This window comes from Dipodomys ordii, unplaced genomic scaffold (genome assembly GCF_000151885.1).
Source record: "Dipodomys ordii isolate 6190 unplaced genomic scaffold, Dord_2.0 Scaffold92, whole genome shotgun sequence".
Taxonomy (NCBI): Eukaryota; Metazoa; Chordata; class Mammalia; order Rodentia; family Heteromyidae; genus Dipodomys; species Dipodomys ordii.
This window is the reverse complement of record NW_012267308.1, coordinates 2,750,694-2,764,631: the sequence shown is the minus strand read 5'-3', so window position 1 is coordinate 2,764,631 and position 13,938 is coordinate 2,750,694. Positions and strand designations below refer to the sequence as shown.

At 53.9% G+C, this 13,938-nt stretch overlaps 2 protein-coding genes across 3 annotated transcripts in view; one reads left to right on the top strand and one right to left on the bottom strand.

Moving 5' to 3' along the window:
* The window catches only part of Slc7a10 (solute carrier family 7 (neutral amino acid transporter light chain, asc system), member 10), a 36,613-nt gene extending 35,065 nt beyond the window's left edge, over positions 1-1,548 (top strand). The window contains exons 9-10 of the mRNA XM_013026163.1: positions 962-1,139; positions 1,415-1,548. Of these exons, the coding sequence (XP_012881617.1) occupies positions 962-1,139; positions 1,415-1,548 (312 nt within the window). The remainder of the gene's footprint in view (positions 1-961; positions 1,140-1,414) is intronic.
* A 1,235-nt stretch (positions 1,549-2,783) lies between these two features.
* On the bottom strand, positions 2,784-13,916 carry Lrp3 (low density lipoprotein receptor-related protein 3). 2 transcript variants are annotated; one of them, XM_013026297.1, is made up of 7 exons: positions 13,840-13,916; positions 12,360-12,407; positions 9,311-9,449; positions 6,959-7,173; positions 5,044-6,157; positions 3,720-3,852; positions 2,784-3,455 (listed from the first exon to the last, which is right to left on the bottom strand). In XM_013026297.1, exons 1-7 carry the CDS (start codon positions 13,910-13,912, stop codon positions 2,856-2,858), a joined length of 2,322 nt encoding a protein of 773 aa, XP_012881751.1. In that variant the 5' UTR covers positions 13,913-13,916; the 3' UTR covers positions 2,784-2,855. The 2 variants fall into 2 exon arrangements, with proteins under 2 accessions (XP_012881751.1, XP_012881752.1); XM_013026298.1 differs by having other exon boundaries at positions 2,954-3,339.
* Between the last annotated feature and the right edge of the window lie 22 nt (positions 13,917-13,938).

Below are 13,938 nucleotides of genomic sequence, written 5' to 3'. Positions count from 1 at the left end.
AAAGAGTATATTTCTAGCCAGGTGCCGGTGGCTTACACCTGTAATCCTAGCTACTAAGGAGGTTGAGATCTAAAGATCACAGTTCAAAGTCAGCCCGGGCAGAACAATCTATGAGACTCTTACCTCCATTAAACCACTAGAAAACCAGAAGTGGTGCTATGGCTCAAGCAGTAGGGTGCTGGCCTTGAGCTGAAGAGTGCAAGGACAGCACCCAAGCCCAGAGTTCAAGCCCCGCGACCAACAGCAACAAACAAAGAATACATTTCTTTTTGTTGTTGTTGTTGTTGTTCCTGGGGCTTGAACTTTGGACCTGGGCGCCATCTCTGAGCTCTTCAGCTCAAGGCAAGCACTCTACTACTTGAGCCTCCGGGCCACTTCTGGTTTTCTGGTGGCTAATTGGAGATAAGACTTTCCTGCCCATGCTGGCTTTGAACTGTAAGCCTCAGATCTCAGCCTCCTGAGTAGCTAGGCTTACAGGTGTGAGCCACCAGCACCTGGCCAAGAGTACATTTCTCTTTGGACAATGTCACCCTTTCTTTTGTTGTCTCCCATCTCACTTAAAAGTAGTATAGTTCATTTTCAACATCCACTTACTGCCTTTTGGTTAATTAATTGGAGATAAGAGTCTCATGGACTTTCCTATCCAGGCTGGCTTTGAACTGTGATCCTCAAATTTCAGCCTCCTGAATAGCTAGGATTACACGCATGAGCCATTGGTATCTGGCTTACATATATCTTTGTAGGCACACCGTATGTAAAGCTCAACACTGTAGAAATTACTGAACTCCCCAACCATGCAGACAACTGGTCAACCCATGATCTGGTGGCCACATACTCTTCATGTCCAAAAGGCAGATCCCCGCTCCTAAGAAAGCGGCTCAAAGAGACACGTTAAGGAAGGTATGCAGGAGAGATGGGATCTTGCCTGCATCACCCACAGTCCTGTTTGCTATTTCCCCAGGTGAATCTCCTCATCCCCCTGGCGTATTTGGTGTTCTGGGCCTTCCTGCTGGTCTTCAGCTTCATCTCAGAGCCCATGGTCTGTGGTGTCGGCATCATCATCATCCTCACAGGGGTACCCATTTTCTTCCTGGGTGTGTTCTGGAGAAGCAAACCAAAGTGTGTGCACAGACTCACAGGTGAGATGGACAGCTAGGCCTCGGGGCCTACGGCTTCAAGAGGGAATCTGTCCCCCAAGTAGGTTCTCCCCCAAACTAAGTGGATAACAGAACCCAACCCCACCCGCCACCCCCATCCTCCAATGCCTCTGAGATGTCGCTGTAGTGTCATGAACCCACCAGCAGAGGGCGCTGATGATCTCCACCTAAGGAGGTTCTCTCTCCCACATGGGGCCGCTCCTGTCCAGAAGCATCAGGCCCCTAAAGTCCACCTGTCTGTCTCTCTCTCTCCTCAGAGTCCATGACACGCTGGGGCCAGGAGTTGTGTTTCGTGGTGTACCCCCAAGGCTTGCCAGAGGAGGAGGAAAATGGCCCCATGGGTCAGCCCTCCCCACTCCCTGCCACCAACAAACCCTCCAAAACACAATGAGACATTTATAGAGACGGGAGGCGGCTGTCTCTGTTTACACGTTGTTTATTGAGGCGATGTTTTTTTTTCCGTGTATGTGTATGTGTGTGTGTGTGTGTGTGTGTGCAAAAATCCCCCCTCCCAGAAGAACAAAACAACCAACAAATAACAACAAAAAGAAAGATGCAGTTCTTTCTAGAGGCCCTGTTGTTTAGGAAGCCCGGCTGATATAAACAGGGATTCCTGCCTTAGCATTGTTACCCTGTTAGCTTTTTTTTCCCCCTCCCTTGAAAAAGGTCTAGAAATAAAACAGGGCTAGTTGTTGCTTGTGCTCAGGGGGATTGTGGGGGGAGTGGTTCTGAGTGACAGGCAGTCCTATGAAGCCTTGGTTACTGGGCAGGTGTCATGGGGTGGATTTGTCACTTGACCTAAGGCTGACTCAAATCTCAAAAGAGACAGGATAGGAAGCAGTGTGGTCTGCTACTCCCCCATCCCTCCCTGCCAGCCTGACCTCAGGCCTCTCAGATTTCCCAGATTTCCATCTGGGACGCAACAGCACCAATGCCCATGCCCAGCCTTGTCTGGGCCATGGGCTTACCACTGTCAGTTGGGACCTTGGTCTCTATGACCCAAGGACCTCACAGCTTGCAAGGAGACCCCCAAAGTCCTTTCCCCTGTTCACTCATTCCCTGCCCTGCCCATTAACATCTGAGATACACACACATACATACACACACACACACACACACAGAGACACCATCATAGCCAAAGGGCAAAGGGCACCAGCTAGGTCAACCTATGTTGGACAGAAGCCCTTCTTAGCCAAGATCTCTAGGGCTCAGTGTGCTCACTGTAAATGAGGGACCCCCCCCAACTCCCATATGTTCCTGTCACAGCTCATGACCCAGTTCTGTGGGGGCCCCAACCCCACAGGTTGATTAAAATGGGCAGCATGTCTCTCTTCTCTCTCTAGAAATGGATTCCAAGATTTGATTTGGGGGGAGTCACACGATGTGAGATTTCTACGCACATACCCTCAGACCCCCAAAGTACACACAGGACTTCCTCCAAAGACAAACTTGTCACCTTACATTCTTTCCCTGGCCAGCTCTGCAGACCTGTGCACCAGGCCGTACCCCTTAACTTGGGGCTCAGCGCGTACTGATCGTAGCTTTGCTGGCAGAGGGCAGCCAGCCCCTCCCTGGGCCACGGGGGGAGAACCCCTTCCCCCTCTCTCTGTAAGAAAGGACTCAGAGGCAGGGTAGAAATGACTGTGTATTCCCTGGTTCCAAAGCATGGCTGTGGCAGTCACCCACATGTCCGATGGGTCAGCAGACCAGGAGAGCATCATCGTCACTGGCCTCCGAAGTTGGGGAGCAGGGCGGTGGGGGGCTCCTGCAGACCCCCAATGACTCTGGTGAATGGGTGCTGCTGCTGCTGCTGCTGCTGCTTGTGGTAGTGGGAGCCTGGGGCTGGGGATCCCGGGCCAAGCAGGGCTCAGGAGATGTGTCCCCAGGGCCTGGGCTGTCAGTGACAGACTCCCTGGGGGTCTTTATGTCCTTGTCTGCAGGTGTACGCTCTGAGTCTTGTAAGCCTGAGAGTGAGGAGGGCCCCGAAGAGCCCACCTCTGCTGTATGGCCAGGGCCAATGGAAGGTCCACCCCCAGCTACCTGGGGGCTGCCTGTGTCCGTCTGGGGTGCAGGGGGATCCGGGGCGACCCCTGATGCTGGCTGGAGGAAGCCATCGCCCAGTACTGTCTGGGAGGTGCGGGCGGCCGTCAGCAGCGGGATCTGACCCCGAGGCGCCCGAGGCCTGTGGAAGAGCCGATTCCAGAGGCGGCCCAGCCTGCGTCGGGAGGGCCCCCTCCGAGAGGCGTGCCTTCGCATCTGCCGCCTCATGGCTGTGCGCAGGTTCTGTAGCACGGAAGCCTGCGGGTGCGGAGGGGGGGAGGGGGAGAGTGGCAGCTAGAGTCACTCAGGGGTCTGAGGTCAACCTGTGCCGCCTTCATCTGGCACGGTAGTCCCCCACCCCCTCCCCCCAGATCACTGCAAATGAGGCTTTTTCCTCGCTCCCTCCCGGACCAGCCTAGCCCTGAGGCTTCATGGTCCTTGAGCGTTCCTTGAACTCTGGCAGGAAGCCTGGCCCTGCAAGAGGGGAGGGGGTGTCACACACACAGCCCCCTCGGGGCTTACCTGGGATGCGCTATAGACAGGAAAGTCTTCCACGGGTGGAATGAGGCCCTGAGCGATGAGCTGACCGTAGGAGGGAGGTGCCTCCCGCCGCACAAACTCCGCCTCTAAGCGTGTCATCTGGGTCTCAAATGCCCTGAGGACAATGGACAGAAGGCGGGCGGAGGGGGGGGTTGTTATGATAGAGCTGTCCAGAATATACCACAGGACTCAGGGAACTCCTCCCCACCCCTCCATCCACACATTAAGAGATGACCAAACCAGGTGCCTGTGGCTCACACCTGTCATCCTAGCTACTCAAGAGGCTGAGATCTGAGGATCGCCATTGGAAGCCAGCCTAGGCAGGAGAGTGTGTGAGACTCTTCAGGCCAATGAACCATCAAAAAGCTAGAAGGGGAGGTGTGGCTCAAGTGGTAGAGTGATAGCCTTGAGTGAAAAAAAAAAAAACAAAAAACTAAGGGAGCCAGTACTGGTGACTCACACCTGTGATCCTCACCACTCAGGAGGCTGAGATCTGAGGATCATGATTCAAAGCCAGCCCAGGCAGGAAAGTCCGTGAGATGCTTATCTCCAATGAACCACCAGAAAATACTAAATGGAGCTGTGGCTCAAGTGTTAGAGTGCCAACTGTGAACACACTCAGGCCCTGAGTTCAAGCCTCACAACTGCACCCCCCAAAAGAAAGCTGAGGGATAGGGCTCAGGCCCTGAGTTCAAGCCACAGAACTGGCACAGATGTGCACATATACACAAGATGCCTAGTCCTCCAACAGGTACAAAAGCAATTATTTAAGATTTACATTGGGCAGGGACTGTGGCTTAGTGGTAAGAGTGCTTGCCCAGCATGCATGAAGCCCTGGGTTCAATTCCTTAGCACCACATATACAGAAAAAGCCAGAAGTGGAACTGTGGCTCAAGTGGCAGAGCAAAAAGAAGCTCAGGGACAATGCTCAGGCCCTGAGTTCAAGCCCCAGGAAGGGCCAAAAAAAAAAAATTGCTTGACCTAAGCCAGCCACTGGTGGTTCATGCCTGTCATCCTAGCTACTCAGAAGGCTGAGATCTGAGAATCACAGTTCAAAACCATCCCAGGCAGGAAAGTCCACGAGACTCTTATCTCCAATGAACCCATACAAAAGTGGGAAGTGGAGCTGTGGCTCAAGGTGGTAGAGCACTAGCCTTGAGCCCAACAACTCAGGAACAGTACCTGGATCCTGAGTTCAAGACCCAGGCCTGCCCTGACTGGTGATTTTTGCAGACCACCGCTGGGCACACAATAAGCCCAGGGCCCTCTGCCAGGACAAAACCACCCCCACGTGGCTGGTCCCCACCTGTATTCTTGAGTCCGCAGGGAGTAGAGCTTGAAGGCGCAGCCCAGAGCGATCACAAGCAATAGGCCACACACCAGGCTGCCTATGAGAGCGGCTGTGATGACCTTCCGGGGGACAGCAGCCAGGCAGCCGTGCTCATCGCTGCCATCCTGGCAATCCTCCTGGCCGTCACAGCGCCATGTCTCAAAGATACACAGGTTGGTACCACAGTGAAAGGTACCTGGCTGGCAAGAGAAGCAGTTTTTCTCATCGGCACCATCGGGGCAGCTTTTCTGGTTATTACAGCGGTCGGCAGGTGCATAACACAGCCCACTGCCACCTTCACAGGGATACTGATCAGGTGGACAAGCCGGGCATCCCTGTTCATCCCGGCCGCTGGCACAGTGCCACCAGCCATCACAGCGTTGTGGTTCCGAGAAACAGCCCTGATCGCCGGAGCCATCCTCCGACTCACTGCTGCCCCCACATGGCTGTTCCCAAGGCAGGCAATAGCCTTTGACTTGGTAGGTAGCATTGAAGCCGTGGCCGGCGCTGCGGGCGCGGGCGTGATAAGCCACAGTGAGCCGACCCTGCGCGGCCTCCAGGCTCACAGGCCGGTGGTTGCTACGGTAAGACAGGGTCTGAAGCAGGCGGTCCCCACGCTCACCCAGGCCTTCGTACACCTGCACGTAATCGTCGTAGCCCAGCCGAAGCTCCAGCTGCAGCAACACGCGCCGTGGGTCCTGCGTGTCCACCAGCCAGGTGCAGTGTAAATCTGAGGGCCCACGGGCGGCACCAAACAGGTCTGGCGAGGCGAAGGAGCCATAGAAACTACCCAGCCGCCGGCCACAGGCCAGGTCGGGACAGCCAGCCTCGTCAGAGCCGTCTCCGCAATCCTGAGTGCCATCACAGCGTCGCTCGGCCGGCAGGCAGCGTGTGGAGCGGGCCCCGCTGCAGGGGAAGGTGCCCCCGGGGCACAGGCTGCCCGGTGGCTCAGAGGCGGGCGCCGAGCAGTTGCCTTCGTCTGAGCCATCTCCGCACTCGTCCACGGTGTTACACTGCCAAGGGCCAGGCAGGCATTTCCCATTGTCACAGCGGAACTCATCTGCCTGGCAGGCCACCTGACCCAGCTTCCCTGGGGGTGGAGATGACAGAAAGGGGGCAAGAAGCAGTCAGGAGGAGGGCACACAAGACCTGGAACCCCAGAGCTACTCCCCCCACTCCACCCCTCCACCAATCCCAGCAGGGCCCTGGGCCATGGAGCTAATGGGATTTAGGGTCAGTTCTATCCTTGATCTGAGATTGGGGAAGGGGGGAGCGGAGGGGAGGAGTCTTTACTAAAGCCACACCCACCCATGAAATGTGAAATGGAGCTCAGTGACATAAGGAGGTTCTAATCTTGACAGTTCCACTGTCAGGCAAGGCTAGCACCAGTGGCTCACGCCTGTCATCCCAGCTACTCAGGAGACTGAGATCTGAGGATGGAGGTTCGAAGCCAGCCTAGGCAGGAAAGTCTGGGAGACTTATCTCCAATGAATCAGTAAGAAGCTGCAAGTGGCACTGTGGCTCAAGCGGTAGAGTGCTAGCCTGGAGCAAAAGAAGCTCTGGAGGTAGCCTTAAGCCCCTGGACTGGCAAAAAAAAAAAAAAAGCATCCAGGCACTGGTGGCTCACACCTGTAATCCTAGCAACTCTGGAGGCTGAGATCTGAGATCTTGGATCCAAGCCAGCCTGGGAAGAAAAGCCCGTAAGACTCTTATCTCCAGTTAACTACCAGAAAACAAAAAGTGGAGCTATGGCTCAAAGTGGTAGAACGTTAGCCTGGAGCAAAAAAAAAAAAGATGGGCCAGGTTGGTCAGGAAGCTCCTGCAGGGAGCACTGGAGGCAGTGAAGACTATTGCCTGGAAGGTTCCATCTTACCCCCTCAGCTCCACAAACCTCGAATGTAGGAGAGACGGAAGCCCTGGGCCTGGCCGGAGCTTGAGGCATCCGAATGGAAGAAGATCCACACATGATCACGGGCAGAGATGAAGGCGGGCGGGATGGCTGAGCCGCACAACCGGAAGGCCTCCTGGCGAGGGGAGGCCGCTGGGCCCAGCAGCAGCCAATCCAGGGAGCACTGGTGAGACTCCTCCACATCAAAGTTACGGAAACTGTAGGCGAGGGGCAAAGGCGGGACCATGGGACAGGTGTATGAATAATTCTGACATCGGTGGGTGACCAAAGTCCCTCTTCTAGCAGGTCAGCAGGGACAGGGCAGCCCAAGCTTCCAGCCTTAATTATGACATGGTGGCCAATGCTGAAGTTGTATAACCCTGGACTAGAGCCATGACCCAGCTTCTGTGGGGAAACTGAGGCACAGAAACTAGAACCTTGCTCCTGTTTGTTACACTGCCCTGGACCATTGCGATGGCCCTATGGCAGAAGGGAAGAAACTTAGACACAAAAACTAGGTCAGAGGCTAGGAAGGTGGCTCAGTGGTAGAGCGCATGCCTTGCATGCATGAGGCCCTGGGTTCGATTCCTCAACACCACATAAGCAAAAAGAAAAAAAAGCTGGAAGTGGCACTGTGGCTCAAGTGGTAGAGCGCTAGCCTTGAGCTGAAGAGCTGAGGGACAGTGCCCAGGCCCAGAGTTCAGGCCCCATGACCAGACCTTCCCCCTCCCCCCCCAAAAAAAAATATCAAACTAGGTCATTATCTCTTCCTGTCTGTTGTTTCCTGGCCTAGAGTCCTGGCTTTGTGGCTCTGGGGGAAATCGAGGCACAGAAACAGGACATTGCTTCTGCTCATTGTACTCCCTGCAACATATCCATGGCCCTGTAGTGGTGGAGGAAACTGAGGCATAGAAATTAGGACATGGTTTGCTCCTACAAGTTATGCTCTCTGGACCATTAGCCATGGCCCTGGGGGGAAACTGAGGCACAGGAATGGAAACATCATTTGCTCGTGCCGATCATGGCCCTGTCCTTTGGGACCGTGGAATAATTAGACCCGGGGGAACTTTCGGATGTTGGCATGTAGAGAAGGTACAGCTGCCAGAACCCATAGTGTGTTCTCAAAAACATGTTGCCATCTGGTCATCTCACCCTGCTTCCCTCTCTGCCTTCTTCTAGAGTTTGAACACCAGCTCCAGCCTGGATCCCTTCCCGGCTGAGATCCCACCCTACTCATGGTCCCTTGCGGAGAGCCCTGCTCAGGGCTTATGCCAGCCAAGCCGGAAGCCACCTGCATGGCAGAGGATGCTACACAGAGCCACAGTCTTTAAGATGCCTTCCTAACAGAGTTGAATGCCTCTGACAACCCACTACCCCGAGAAAGAAGCTCAGGACAGAAAGAATCCAGTCAGGATGCCAGGCCATGGAGGCCCAGGGATCTGGGATACGGGGTGGGGTGGGGGGGTGGGCCATACAATGCCATGGACATTCATCTCTCTACATACCTAGCCACACCCACACACCAGCCCTCCACGCCTGCTGCACTCACTCCCACATCCAGTATGTAGGATTCCCTCACTAGTTTTCCCCTCTCCTTCCTTCCCTTCCACCCTCCCCATTCCACCCCCTCTCCCCCCAGTCCTGAGGTTTTAACTCTGGGCCTGAGCGCTATCCCTGAGAGCCTTTTTGCTCAAGGCTAGCACTCTACCACTTGAGGCACACCTCGATTTCCAGGTTTTTCTGTGATTAATTGGAGATAAGAGTCTCACGGGGGCTGGGAATGTGGCTTAGTGGTAGAGTGCTTGCCTAGCATGCATGAAGCCCTGGGTTTGATTCCTCAGTATCACATAAACAGAAAAGGCCGGAAGTGGCACTGTGGCTCACACGGTAGAATGCTAGCCTTGAGCAAAAGAAGCTCAGGGACAGTGCCTAGGACCTGAGTTCAAGCCCCAGGACTGGCAAAAAAAAAAAAATCCCAGACTTTCCTGCCTGGGCTGGCTTTGAACCGTGATCCTCAAATCTCAGTGGCCTCCTGGATAGCTAGGATGACAGGCCTAGGTCACTAGTGTCTAGCCCTCCTACTATTTTTTTTTGGTGCAAGTCCTGTGACTTGAACTCAGGTCCTGGGCACTGTCTCTGAGCTTTCACACTCAGGTTAGTGGTCTACCACTTGAGCCACAGCTCCACTGCTGGCTCTTTGATGGTTCACTGGAGATAAGAGTCTCTCATGGATGTTCTAGGCTGGGCTGGCTTTGAACTGTGATCCTCAGGTCTCAGCCTCCTGAGGAGCTAGGATGACAAGTGTGAGCTACCACACAGGTGTGGTGCCCAGCTATTCCCCCATACCCTGTTTACCTGATGGTGATCATGTCCCCTCGGTCACCCTGAATGTACCAGCTGCAGTTGGTGCCCGGTGGGTAGTTGAGGGGCCAGGCTGGGCTATAGATGACACCACGCCGTTCTGTGTGTTGTTCCAGCTTCCCGCTACAGGCAGCTAGGGGGGAAGAAGAGGCTGAGAGAAGCACAGCTCACCTTTGGGTAGGAAACAGGTTTGAGGGTACTGGAGCCCTCTCTTCCCTACACATAGTGTCTCCTATGCTGACATCCAGTCCAACCAGGGCTGGCCATGGCCAAGGGCAAGGCTGTGACTCAAGCATTCATGGAGCTGAGCACTGGTAGCTCACGCCTATAATCCTAGTTACTCAGGAGGCTAAGATCTGAGGGTCTTGGTTTGAAGCAAGGCTAGGGTAGGAAAGATCCAGAGACTCTTAATTCCAATTAACCACCAAAAAAAAAGTGGGAAAGTGGAGCTGTGACTCAAGTGGTAGAGCACTAACCTTGAGCAGAAGGAAGGAAAGAAGGGAGGGAGGAATCTGATGACAGTGGCCATCTCATGCCAGTGACAGAGAAGAAGGGGACAGGGGCTTCCAGGGATTCCCCTCATGGGAAGTAAGAACTGTGGTACAGTATTAAGGCGGGCTGGGCAGACAGAGATAGCAGGGCATGTATTGGGCTGTTTGGGACCACAGAGGTATGCTGGTATCACGTGCAAGGGATGGGTGACAGATTGCCTCTGCCCTTAGTGACCAGCTCAAGTGGAAAAAAAAAAAAAAAAGGATGAGTGGGCACTTTCATGAGCCTTGTGTCCTTCTTCCCTGGCCCCAAAGAATCATTAAATCCTCCTGAGAGAATGCAAGCAAAGCCTGATGAAGCACAATTTGTAGATCTGATTTCCCGACTACCTGCCAGTGTAACTTGACCACAACCAGCCTGAGCCTCACCTCAGGCATTCTGGGAAGTGGTCAGGTGATCCGGCAGCATAATCTTGCCCCACCCTAGGAGCCGAGGTAGTGGCCGAGATTAAGGGGGCAAAGCCTCAGAGATTGCTCAGCCATTAAGAGAATCTGAGGCCAGTGAAGGCCGAGAGGAAGGTGGAGGCCCATTCCTCATCACAACTCCTGTGTGAGGCACCAAAGAGAAATTCCTAGCCACAGAACCATGGTGGAGAGCCCCATGCCAGAGTGGGGAATCACAATCCTGAGAGATGAGCCATGATATACCCCACACTGGAGACAGTTTACAAACAATCCAACGAGGGGATGGGATGGTAGCTCAGTGGTAGGGTGCTTGCCTTGCATGCATGAGGCCCTGGGTTTGATTCCTCAGCACCATATAAGCAGAAAAAGCCAGGAGTGGCGCTGTGGCTCAAGTGTGGTAGAGCGCTAGCCTTGAGCTGAAGAGCTGAGGGACAGTGCCCTGGCCCAGAGTTCGGGCCCCATGACCGACAACAAAAAAAGAATCCAACAAGCTGGGTGTTGGTGGCTCACGCCTGTCATCCTAGCTACTCAGGAAGCTGAGGTCTGAGGGTCACAGTTCAAAGCAGGGCAGCCCAGGGCAGGAAAGTCCATGAGACTCTTGTCTCCACTAAACTAAAATAAAAAAAAAAAGAAGAAGTGGCTTTGTGGCTAGTGGTAAAATGCTAGCCTTGAACAAAAGAAGTTCAGGGACAGAGCCCAGGCCCTGAGTTCAAACCCCAGGACTGGTACAAACATGCACACACACATACAAAATCCAACAAACTAGATGCCACTGGCTCATGCCTGTAATCTGAGCTACTCAGGAGGCCAAGATCTGGGGATTGTGATTTGAGGCTAGTCCAAGTAGGAAAGTCTTTAAGACTCTTATCTCTAAATAATCACCAAAAAAAAAAAAAAAGGCCAGAAATAGAGTTATGGCTCAAGTGGTAAAGAACTAGCTTTGAGCAAAAGAGCTCAGGAATAGTATCAAGGCCCTGAGTTCAAGCCTAAGATCAGTACAAAAAATAAAAACACCACAATCTGACATGGGCAATTTTCTCTCCCAGGCTCTATAGGAAGAAAGGCTGACTTAAGGCTCAGGTTTCAAAGATGTGAGCCCCTCATCTCCCTGACCTTACTCTATCCTGGCCACAGATACCTGAGCAGGGCAGAGCCAGTCTGTCCTGGATGGGAAGTTGGGCTGTCCTTTGTGGCTTGAAAAGGAAGAGTCCCAGGACCAGCCCAGCTCAGCACAGAACTGGGTCAGAGGCCAACTGTGGAAAACTATGAGGGCGATCAAGACCTGGTATCCAGGACACTAGCACTGGGCCTTACCAGCTCCCTATCCTGTAACCATCATCAACCAGTACTGGCCCCTCCTAGGTCCCTGGCCCTGACACCTGAACTCAGACCCTAAGCAGAACCAGAAGCCCTAGAAAACGTGGCCAAACATCTTCTCACTTCACACTCACATCTTTTTTTGAACTCAGGGCCTTGCATTTTTGCTTGGCTTTTTCACTCAGTGATGGTATTATATTACTTAAACCACATGGCTCCACTTCCAGGTTTTTGCTGGCTAGTTGGAAATGAGGGTCTCTCAGCTTTATCTGCCCCGACTTGTTTGGAACTGCAGTTCTCAAATTCCAGCCTTTTGAGTAGCAAGGATTACAGGCATGAGCCACTGGTGCCTGGCACTAGGTATTATTTTAACTCAGACAAGGATTTGATGATATCTCATGGCCCTGAGGAACCCTGTAATCAGCAGCCCACAGGAGTCCCAGTCTGCCATTGGTACTTTGGGCCCTCTGGAGTTTCCATGGCTACCATGCTCTAGATACCACACTAAGACTTTTGCTTTACTAGCTCACTGAACTCTAACCAGCAGGCCTGAGAGTCTGGAATCTCACCCATTTTACAGAAGAGGAAACTTGAGGCCCAGTAAGTGGAAGCTCACAGAAGACCAAACAGCTTCTTTATAATGCAGAAAAGATGCTCAAGGTCTGACATACCTAACAAGGGGATGGAGCCAGAACCAGAAGGCAGGTTCTCAGAAGTCACTTAACCGAGAAGGGCCAATCAGCAGCAAGAGGGGGTGGGGAATTACTCACCTAGGGCGGGAACTGCGCTGCTGAGCCTCCCAGTGAGAAAAAAGTTCACTAGGAGAAACACAAAGAGAGATCAGAAGGATCTGGATAAGTGCCCTGGGTCAGAGGCAGCCCTAACAGAGGCACAGGACAACACAGACAAATCTAAGGGCTGTCCCCTTCATCCGAGAAGGCAGAGCTCAGAGATCTGCCAGACACTCCCTGCCATCCCAAAATGGCTTGGATGAAAGAGGCTAGGATCCAAGGACAGTCACAGGACCCACCCTGCCATACCCACAGACCCCACTGTAACCTGGTCATAACACACCAGATCATCACACTCCTGCTCTACAACTTGGGAATGGGTGTTCCCACAGGCTTGGGGGCCACAGGCCAGGTGAGGAGGTCATATCTGTCCAGAGGCCATGCTGGTGGCTCACCCGGGTAATCCCAGCTACTCAGGAGGCTGAGATCTGAGAATCACCGTTCAAAACCAGTCTAGTTCAAAGCCAGCCTAGGCAGGAAAGTCCTGGAAACTCTGTTCTCCAAGGAACTACCAAAAGGCCAGAAGTGGAGCTGTGGCTCAAGTGGTAGAAAGTTAGCCTTAAGGAAAGAAGAAAAAGCTAACGGACAGCACCCAGGCTCTGAGTTCAAGCTCCAGGACCAGCTCCAAAAGAAAAGGTGGTCCTTATCAGTGACATCACAGGGTGTCCCCTAGTGACCCCAGCCCTTTCAGGGTCTCCCTCCTCCATCAGGGTAAAGGAACCATGTGAGTTGGGGATTTAACTCCTTCCTCTTCCCATACAGAGTCCTGGGAACCATGGACCAAAAAAACCCAAAACAACTCCTGGGCAGAGAAGGAAGAACCTTTCTCACCCAGGTGGCAGAGGCCTGGAGAGGTCCCCTTTTCTCCTGGAACCCCCCCCCAACACACACATACACACACACACACGCCTACCCTCTTGGGTCTAGAAAGACACAAAGGGAAAAATAGGACTCCTTGTGACAGCTGTCTCCTTCCCTGGCATCCTCCTCTACCAGCCTCATCTTGAGACCCCCCCCCTCCAACTCTGACTAGCCAGCACCCCACCCCTTGACTCCAACTCCAGGTCTTCAGGGTGGGAGACAGCCAGCTGGGCTTTGTGTGAAGCTTCAGAGGGGCCAAGCTGATCAGCGACAGGCCAGGTGGAAGCCACAGCCTTGGTGCATGGCAGGAACGTGTAGCAATCACAAACCCCAGGGGGGAACCACTTGGCTTCTGGGGTCACTCCCCCTCCCCCAATACACATACACACACACCCCTCTTTGGTAGGCCTCAGGCCTGAGATTTCTGCCCAGACCCATTGTAGGAGCCAGGGCCCTGCGGGGGGGTGGGGGGGGAGACCCAGGCAAACTCTAGCATCTAGGTGGGAGAGGGGGAGGAGGTGTTCCAGCTTGGACGCGGTCTAAGAGCTGCAAAACCGGGGTCCCCGGACCCCGCCAGGCCTGTCTGGGCCCCACTCACCCAGGCAGACGACAGCGAGCTGCGCCCGGGGGCCCGGGGCTCCCTCCGGCGCCCCGGCTGCCGGCTTCTCCATGCCGGAGGATGGGGGGCGGGGGCTGC